Source organism: Primulina eburnea, chromosome 10, assembly GCF_022965805.1.
Source record: "Primulina eburnea isolate SZY01 chromosome 10, ASM2296580v1, whole genome shotgun sequence".
Classification (NCBI taxonomy): Eukaryota; Viridiplantae; Streptophyta; class Magnoliopsida; order Lamiales; family Gesneriaceae; genus Primulina; species Primulina eburnea.
The window spans coordinates 7,544,085-7,554,566 of NC_133110.1; the positions used below are offsets into that span (position 1 = coordinate 7,544,085).

The window sequence follows — 10,482 nt, forward strand, 5'->3', positions numbered from 1 at the left end:
TGGTACATAAGAGAACCTATCAAATCGCAATACAATATTACCTTGAATGATAATCCCCTTTTTTCATTATCAAAGTTTAACTTATAAACTCATGGGGGTTGCCACAGCTGAACATGATTCTATTATGAATTTCTTCAGTAATTCTTTGGTGTACTTTGTATGACTAAAAAAAGTTCTAGCATCCAACTGCTTGACTTGCAAACCGAGAAAGAAATTTATTTTACCCATCATTCTCATCTCCAATTTTTCATGCATCAGTTTAGCAAACTTCTCGTAGATTTTTGAACTAGTGGATCCAAAGATAATACCATCAACATATATTGAACTAATAGAGTATTATCACCTTATTTATCACCTTTAACAAATGTAACTAATGTCTTATCAACTAAACCAATTTAAAAATTGTGATTAAGCAAAATTTATGATATAGTATCATACCGGGCTCTTCGTGTTTTTTTTAATCCATACAAGGCTGTATTTAATCTAAACACATAATTAGGTGAAGTATGATTAACAAAACCTAGAGGCTATTCCACACACTTATTCTTGAAGAAGGCCATTTAGAAAGGTGTCGAAGGGTTACCGATCACCAGCGGTGGTGGATGAGTCTTACTCCATTTGTAACTTGGTCCGAGTGGATTGCTATCATCATTGTTTGGAGTAGGATCAATTTGGTTATTCTCAGCCTGGTTCCCACCAGCTTGCTTCTCAATGATAGCTCAGATATCATCAGTCTGGTTCAAGTAAGCTTGGTTCAGAACAGTTTGGTCAAGTCAGCTCAGTTAATATCACTCTTAGTTCTCCTGTTCTTCATTTAATTTTTTTAGTTGACTGATATGAGATCTCTGGTTCAGGTGACTCACAAATCCTCTTGTTGACATTGATTTCATCTTCACTGTCATATGCTAAATTAAATACTTTCATCTGATTTCTCAAATCATCTAGGTTAGTTTGATCATCTATCAGTTCGGTTTCATCAAAAATAACATGAACAACTTCTTCAACATTTAAATTTTTCTTATTAAATACCCAGAAAGCCTTATCGACTGCTGAATAACCAAAAACTATGTAAATATCAGATTTGACGTCAAATGCAGAAAGATGAGTTTATCATTATTATGAATCTAACCTTTACAGCCAAACACATGAAAATAAGATATTTTTGGCTTACTCTCATTCTATGTCTCATATGGAGTTTTACCAGTCCTTTTGACGATCATTGATTGGTTCTGAGATAGCATGCGGTATTGATTGCTTCTGCCCAAAAACTTTGGGAAACATCAGAATCAACAAGCATTGTACTAACAGCTTCTTTCAAACACTTGTTTATTCGTTCAACAATTCCATTACGTTGAGAAGTTCTTGCTTCTGAGTACTCATGCTAAATTCTTTGTTCTGATAAATACTCATCCAATATTTTGTCAGTAAACTCATTACATCGATCACTTTGATCTTGAATAATGAGGCCAATTTCTCATTTTGAAAACGCTTAATTTTTTTTATCAGTTTGGTACTACATTATCTTAACCACTAAGAAATATAACCCAAGTAAATCGAGAAAAAATATCAACAATTACAAGTATATATCTCATTCCTCGTAAAACAATTACATGTATAGGACCGAACAAATTCATATGCAATAGTTCTAAGCATCTATATTCAGTTTACTACATTTATTCTTAAATATAGATTGTTTATCTAATTGACATGTTGAACATACATGATTCTTAAAAAAATTCAATCCTATGCAAAACATCAGCTATGTTCAATTTATGCAAATTATTAATTGATCTAAAATTGAGGTGATTCAATCTTTTATGCCATAACTACTATTTATCATGATTAATAGTAGTAAAACATGTTGACGATGTTATATATTTACGAATCTTATATAGGTGTTACAAATTCTAATTCCAGATAATAAGATTCGATTATCAGTATATTTAATCAAACATTTATTCATATTAATTCAACTAAGTAACCATTATCACAGAGTTTACTGATACTGATCAAATTATAAAACATATTTTCAACAAGTAATACATCATTAATTATCACATATCCCTGAGTAATCTTACCCTTACTCACGATCTTACCCTTAGCATTGTCACCGCAGGTGATCTTGGTCCTGTACAGTTGATTAAGTTAGAGAGCCGTTGGGCTTGACCATCCATGTACCTCCAACATCCACCGTCCAAGTGTCAAACTGAATTTTTCATCCCTTCTCCTTTATTGTTCTGCATTCACAGAGTAAATCAACTGGTACCCAATCCTCTTTGGTTCCAAACAAGATTAGTCTCTTAGGAACCCACACTTGGATCATCCTGACTGGCCGACCACTCTCTTTGTTAAACGAGGGTTGTACGAAATTATGTGTGTGTAATGCTCTGTGAGTATTGGAAACAAAATGTTGTTTAGCTTTTCTGTCATCATTGGTCTTCATGTATCTCTTCTAAACAGGATTGCAATTATAGTCTGGATAAGGCTTAACCTTCATTGAGTTATGTCTTGCATGACTGAATCTGTGACCAGACCAATTGTGCTTGACAGAGGAACTCTTTGGTGTATAGCCATTACCAAACTTTCTGCATTTATTCATCAGTTCAACGGGCTTCTCAACTTGATCAATATGCTTCTGATGGTCATATATCATACTAGACTTCATAAAGAGAATATATTTCCCTTTGCACATGTTTAGTTCGATTGAGTACTGTTATTAGTAGGGTTGCTTTCATTACCGCTGAAGCCGAGACCAGTTTTTTCTCCTGAGTGTTTCTGCTGCTCTTCATTTTCTCAAGGATAAATGAAGACTTATTTCAAATAATAATCAGTTCAGCTGATTTGTTATTCTAAAAAATAAGCTGCTAATGCTCATAAAGTACTCTTTCATTTTTAGTTTTAAGCTTTGCAACTTTTGCCTTAAGACATAACACTTCACCTGACAGTTCCCAATTAGACTCAGTATCATTGTCAAGTAAGCTTAATTGTTCTGATTTCATTTCCTCAAATGATTGAGAAAGTCTCTAATACTCTATTACCATGTAATTGAGTACAATGATGAGATCATCTTATGTAAAATCAGTTGAGCTAAATCTGAATACCTCATCATAGGTAGATTACAACTCAGCAACGTCCACGAGGAACTGTAGTACTATATCTTCACCCTCACCAATGGAAGATTCTGATTTGTGTCTATCCCACCACTTGTATGTTTGGTCCCAATCTAATATTGTCTTGATCCCTCCCACCCCACATTACAAAATCAAGAAGAAGTTAAAAAATAAATGATGAATCGATTGAAATGGACAAAAGTGTTTGATTGACAAGAAATTTTATTGATATGGAAGTAGGGGTTAGGGTTTGGTTTCGATGGCCGATTGGTGTTGGATTTGTCTTCATATTGCATGACATTAACGCAACCCATTATTTCCAAAGGCGAGAAATGACTTCCTAACTAGCTAGTCTAAAACAGCGATGATGGGAGAAAATCTAATCACCATCACATCCCGGAACAGGGAGAATCTTAAATAGGGGATTGGGATGCTCCACAAAGTGAATATTATAGTATATAATATAACATATAGCAATCAATGTAAATATTCAATCATTTTGAAAAAAAATATGTAAATATTCAAGAAACATTTCCAGTGATAAAAGTTATAAATGATTTTAATGACTCAACAAATAAACCTTGGGAAAATTTTCAATTTCGGTCCTTCTTAATTTTTCTTTGCATGTTTGATACAACTCTATATTGTCATATATCAGCTCATTTTGTTATTTTTGTAACTTTAGTATTTTTTGGACATGGCGTTGACATAAAACTCAAGAATTCGGTGTCACATAAGCACTATAAATGATAATAGAATAAAATTACCAAAAATTGAAATATATGAGACTAATACTCAATTTTGATAATACAAATGATCAAAATTGCAAGAAAACAAAAATACATGATGAAAATTGTACTAACTATTATTTTAAAAAATGTGTGGTGCCGTCATACTTCATTGAACTCGATTACGAATATGATGGCTTTTCGAACAAAGTAAGTGACGAGCATTTGTGATCTCTAAATTTGTCTTTGACCACTATGATTAAATGGAGAATGAGGTGTTGGTTCACAATCCTTTGGAACTAGCTAGTTTTTTTTTATATGTTGCAAATACCAAGTGTTTTCCATGTAAACAAACATTAATTGATGTGTTGATATCAACCAACACGAATGACATGGGTGTACATGCGAATTAATTATTGATATTACTTGAAATTTTTATGTACTAGCTAGTCACATGACATCTACTATTATTCAATTCTTAAAAAAAATTGATATTAGAATATCGATTGATATAATTAATTTTTCTAAATTAAAACAGGCAAGGTCCTAGTTTCAGTTAAATTTATCGTCTTCATTTTTCATATTTGAAAGTATTTAAAAATATAAGAGTTATTTTGCAACATACTAAGCATATGATAGGGATAATACTCATTTTCGTCGTTTTCGTTAACCGCTTATCCCATTTCAGTCCCTCATGATTTTTGACTGCTTAAATAATCCTTCATGTTTTCGAAATATATTCCCGAATTGGTCCCTACTGTTATCCTTGACGTTAAGATTAACGTTGACTCCTTTACCTTTTACTCCCAAACTCTACAAGAACCCTAATCCTCAAATTAGACGTATGAAGGAAAGGGAAAGGCGAACTCGAAGAAAGGGAAGGGCGAACTCGAAGAAACACCACCGATTTACAGTTTGGTATATTTGCTAAAGTGGAAGTCGGTAATGGCTAAAAGAAGTATAATGTCTCTTGAATTCACCCCGAATTATGGTAATGTTGCTCTTATTTAATGTGCTGACTTTGAGGATAAATGTTTTGAGATTTATCACATTTACTTATGTTACTCTTATGCATTTTAGGCTGGATGCGAGAACACACTCTTGTTAAAATTAAATTGTACTACAATGGTTCAATGGACAGCAATCGCAAGAGGAAAACATACAAAGGTGGGAGTACTGAATACTTTGATTTTGTGGATATGGATAAGCAAGTAGGATGCGTGGAGAAAGATAAGTTCAGATTTTGGCACAAAATCGGTAAATCTTTGAACAATGGTAGATATTTGGAAAGTGATGCTGATGTGGTTCAAATTAGGAACCACGTCCCCAAAAACTTTGAAGTGGAAATTTATATTGAACATGATGAATTTGTTTCAATAAATGAGATAGATGCATCTGGTGTTTTAGAGAAACCAAAAGAAGTTGAACCGAAAACAAGGGTTGAAGATGAGGCAGAATTTTATGATAGTGAGTTTAATTTCGATGAAGATGATAATATTAGGGGAGTAGGGGGTAAATATAGTCATTGATGGTGATATTTCCAATCATTTGTTTGAGAGAATGCAAGGTGATGAAGGAGATGATGATTGTGCAGAAAGTGATGAGTTAGAGAGTGCATTTGATTCTCAAGAGGAAGATTCACACAAATTCGAAATGTATGCCTACTCTGAAAATCCTGATTTGAAGCTTGGTATGATATTTAATTCAAAAAAAATGAGGCATAGTTTGCTATAGAAAGTCATTGTATCACACGAGGGATGGTTGTGAACTTTGTCAAGAATGATAAAAGTAGGCTTCAAGGTGTGTGCAAAAATGAAGGATGTGAATGGGTTATTCATGTGTCACCAGTGAATAAGGACAGTTGCTGGCAGATAAAGTCATTTAAACCTGAGCACAAAAACTGCTATTGGAATCTTAAGAACAAAAACATCAAGTCATGCTGGTTAGGTGAAACTTTTGTGAGTAAATTGAAATCAAATCCTAAGTTAGGTACCAGAGAGTTCCGAGAAGATGTTAAATATACTTTGAATGTATCCCTCACATATAAACATGCTTATTTGGGTCGGAAAAAAAGCATTAAAGCTAGTTGATGGCATAGCGGAACAATTTAGCCAAATAAGAAATTACTGTGCTGAACTGAGAAGGTCCGATGAAGCTGCATCTGTGATTCTGAAACTTACTTATGGAGATGATGCGCCAAGATTTCAGAGGCTGTACGTGTGCTTATCGGCCTGTAAACAAGGTTTTAAGAAGTCTTGTAGACCTGTGGTTGGAGTGGATGGATGTTTTTTGAAAACCAATATTGGTGGGCAGTTGTTGACAGCAGTTGGCCTAGATCCAAATAACAACATTTTTCCTATTGCTTATGCATAGGTGGAAGGAGAGACAAAGGATAGTTGGATATGGTTTCTGCAGTTGTTGAATAACGATATTGGCTTTGAGAATGAAGATTGTTGGACCTTTATGTCTGATAAGCAAAAAGGCTTGATTCCTGCCTTTGAGAATTTGTTTCCAAATGCCGAAAATAGATTCTGTGTTAGGCATCTATACACAAACATGAAACACGATGGTTTTAGATGTGTGGGGATTAAAAATGCTCTTTGGGCTGCGGCTAGGGCAACCAGAGTTGAAGAGTTCAAAAGGCGGATGGAAGACTTGAAAAAGATCAATCATGATGCCTATATCTGGTTGAGCAAAAAACCTGAACAACACTGGTCCAAGGCATACTTCATCACGATTCCAAAATGTGATATACTTCTTAACAACATGTGTGAGTGTTTCAATAGCATGATTTTAGATGCAAGAGAGAAACCAATCATTTCAATGTTCGAAACATTAAGAAATTTTTAATGGTCAGGTTTAAACGAACATAGAAAAGGCCGAGAAATGGGATGGTGTGATGTGTCCAAAAATTAAAGTTGTGTTGGCAAAGAATAGCAAGGAATCAGCTGTGTTTAGTCCTTTGATGGCTGATGAGACACATTTTCAGATCACAGGATTACACCAGCAGCACTCTGTTGACCTGTGTAGGATGACTTGCAGTTGTAGGAAATGGGATTTGACTGGAATTCCATGTGCACATACTGTTTGTGCTATTTGGTGTAAGCAAGAGAACCCCGAGGCTTATGAACATCGTTTTTACAGTGTTGTGAAATACAAGCAGTGTTACTCGCGCTCCATCATGCCTATTAATGGACCATCCCTGTGGCCTGAATGCCAGTTAACTCTTTCATTACCTCCAATCTATAAAGAAAAAGTTGGTAGGCCAGCTAAGTTGAGAAGGCGACAACCTGATGAAGTTCCTGCTTCAAGACAATCAAAGTTGAAAGGTGTGAAACGAAACAACAAGTGTCGGACATGTGGTGGGTTTGGACACAATCAAAGGAGTTGCAATATAACTAAAGCAAGTGGTTTAGATAAGCCAACACAAGAAAACAATGAAATGGACAGAGGTCAAATTCAAACACCGCAAAATTACAATGATGGATATAGGTGATGTTCTAAAGTTACTGTTATGATATTGAAGTTTCGTATTTTAATTTTTATCTAAATAATATTGAGCATTTCATACTGTTATGTTAATTCAAATCCCATAATACATAAAAGAAACTTCAGTGTTTACACAAGAGCAGGATAATCGAAAATGATACAAACACATGCATCACTAGTTGTGCCTCACTAGCTACGCTACCAACAGAAGCAACAACAACTCTATTTATCTTCACCAAGGTGTAGAGACTGTGGTATTTCTTTGAGCTCTTTAGACAACTCTTCCATTTTCAATGCATTTTTTCGATTCTCACGTTCTAATTCCATTTGAGCCTCCACCAAATGGGCTATTCTTTCATACTCTTCGGTTTTCCGCTCGAACTTGCATCACATGTTGAACTTGAACATTTTGCCTGGTCAAAGTTAAAAGTAGAAGCTACACCAGATTGTTTTTTCATGTACTCATCAAAAGATTTCTGCGCCTCTTCTCTACTCCAATAGGATTTGTGAGAAGCTCCACTGTATTTATTCACTTGAAGTTGAGCCTCCTCCCAATTCTCGTAAACACCGGGTTTTCGTCCAACAAATACAACATATGTTTTCCTCTACATTAAATAAGAAATTTCAAAATTAAAAAAAAATTCATAAAGTAAACATGAAAATCATGTAAGCAAATCACAGAGAAAGTTACACAATACAAACTAAATTTGTAATAAAATAATAATGCTACTACTCTGTTCAAAAATTTTGATAAACCACCTTTGAAATTAGAAAAATATCCTAACAAATATCCTAAAATTTTTGATAAACCACCTTCGAGTTGGTCCCCATCATTATCCTAACAATTTACCAAAATATTGATAAACCACCTTCGAAATTTAAATTCGAAAATGTTGAGATACAGTATATACATACATATTCCATTTCAAAATTACATAAAAGTTCACAAAATACCAATGCTACGAACATAATAATCAAGAAGCTACAACGAAATCATGGAAAATAATTAAAATCCTTTACCATGACAGATGTTGTAATGGAATCAATGAATCTGGAATTGCTACATTTTCTTGGAGTTCGACATTCCCTTTCTTTTCATCGTTTGATTTGGGGATTAGGGTTCTTGTACAGGTGGGGGAGTAATTTTGAGAAGAATACTCGACTGACTGTCTTCATAAACAAATGATCATGTGAGTGGCACGTGATATGAGTCAACGTTAATCTTAACGTCAGGATAACGGTATGGACCAATTCGGGAATATTTCGAAAACATGAAGGATTATTTAAGCAGTCAAAAATCATGAGGGACTGAAATGGGAAAAGCGGTTAACGTAAAGGAAAATGGGTATTATCCCCATATGATAAGTGCAACCTTTGCACTTAAATTAGCCTAAGTTTTGCTATGAACTATGCTAATGTTGTGCAGAATTATGTATTCTTTTTGGTTGTTTTAATGTTATTTTAAGGAATCTAGGCAATATACACATATCGTGGCTAAGTGCACATGGAATGGTGCGAAAATGACGAGTTAAAGAAGTGTACAAAATGGTGAAGCAGGAGGACACGCGCAACCACACGAATGCAGAGCAAGCAGTGCGGTAGCACGAAACCAGCACGCACCCGCACGCGAGACAACAATGGAAATCAGGACATTGGAAAGTGCGCATACGAGCGATTTCAATATGAACCCGTGCACCCAGAATGAACCAACATTCTTGGACAGAGGTACGCGGGCAACCGAGCGATCTCATAGCATAGTCGCGCATGATGAGATACAATACATGGAAGTTTTAACTTTTGTTGAAATAAAAGACCTTAAACCTTGGCTTTGGGAAAGGATACAGTTGTGCACAAACAAAAATATTGAGAACGACAGAGATAGAATGGACGATGAGACCGGCGAGAAATGAATATTGAAGATTGAAGAACGTGAATTTCGGGAATGAAGACGCGATTCGACTTCCATTATCTCTTTATTGTTTATTCTTTTCTTCATTTTTCTGAATTTATTTACGAAAAACATGTTTAGTTTTGACTCATATTTCATTATGAACTAATTTACTTTTCTAGATATCGACGTAATTTGGTCGAGACTATGTTTTGAATTATTGAGTATATGAATTATTTTTCCTTCCTTTATTTGTTTTGCATGTTATTAATTCTTTCAAATTACTGACCATATTTTGATTGAATAGATAATTGTTATCATCACTCGGGAGAGAAGATTGAAAATAAGATCGTAGGAAACACATCGTTGGGTTTTTACATTATTGGGAAGGTGATAGGATCAGATGGTAGGTGAAAGAGTGTTTAGAAGGGGGATTGAATAAACACTCTACAATTTTACCTCCTTTTCGAATAATGAGTCAGTTTAGTGATAAACTGAACTCGGGAATCTTGTTATGTCAATGTCAATTAGTTAACTAAAGAAAGTGTGGAAATAAACTGACTGACAGATATAATAAAACTGAAATTAAGAGACAAAATATTTATGGATGTTCGGAGATTTCAATCACTCCTACTTTACCCCTTCTATCTAAAAGATAGGAAATTCACTAAAAGACTTTGATTAATACAAGACTTGTACAGACCTCCTCCAGTTTTGGACTTAACAATGCCAAAGTGAAACTCTTAGTTTCAATACGGTTTATCAGTTTACAACTGATCTGAAACTACTCAGCACAACTGATCTCTATAAGATCGAATATTACAACACAAAGTGTTTGTGTTTGTAAACTCGATGTATGGCCTTGAATGCTATGAATGTATATGCTAAGTGTGGGCTTTTGAAATCTATTGAATATGAATAGAAAGTTTGTGAGGAGATTTCAGCAGAATAACAACTTGGTAGTTTTTGTTTGTTATTTCTCTCAGCTGCCTTCTTGACTATATATAGGCTTTGCTTCCAATGGTAACAATGAATACGTTTGAATCTTTCTATCCGTTGTTTGCCACGTCAATACCCTGGTAACAATCGTACACTGCAGTATTGCTGAAATGCGGCGTTCCCACTACATGTTGCACTCTATCTTTTTACAGTTGTCGGTTGATAGTTACATTCCTTAACTGATGACGTGTCAAACTATATTATCAGTTTGACACAGCCGATAGAATTAGCTGATAACTCTCAACTGATTGTAGTAAAACTGATCAGT

General features: G+C 34.6%; 1 protein-coding gene across 1 annotated transcript; it reads left to right on the top strand.

Annotated features, from left to right (window-relative positions):
- The first annotated feature begins 6,737 nt into the window (after nucleotides 1–6,737).
- LOC140842847 (uncharacterized) lies at nucleotides 6,738–7,334 on the top strand. The gene has a single exon (XM_073211039.1). It carries the CDS (start codon nucleotides 6,738–6,740, stop codon nucleotides 7,332–7,334), a length of 597 nt encoding a protein of 198 aa, XP_073067140.1.
- The last annotated feature ends 3,148 nt before the right edge of the window (nucleotides 7,335–10,482 follow it).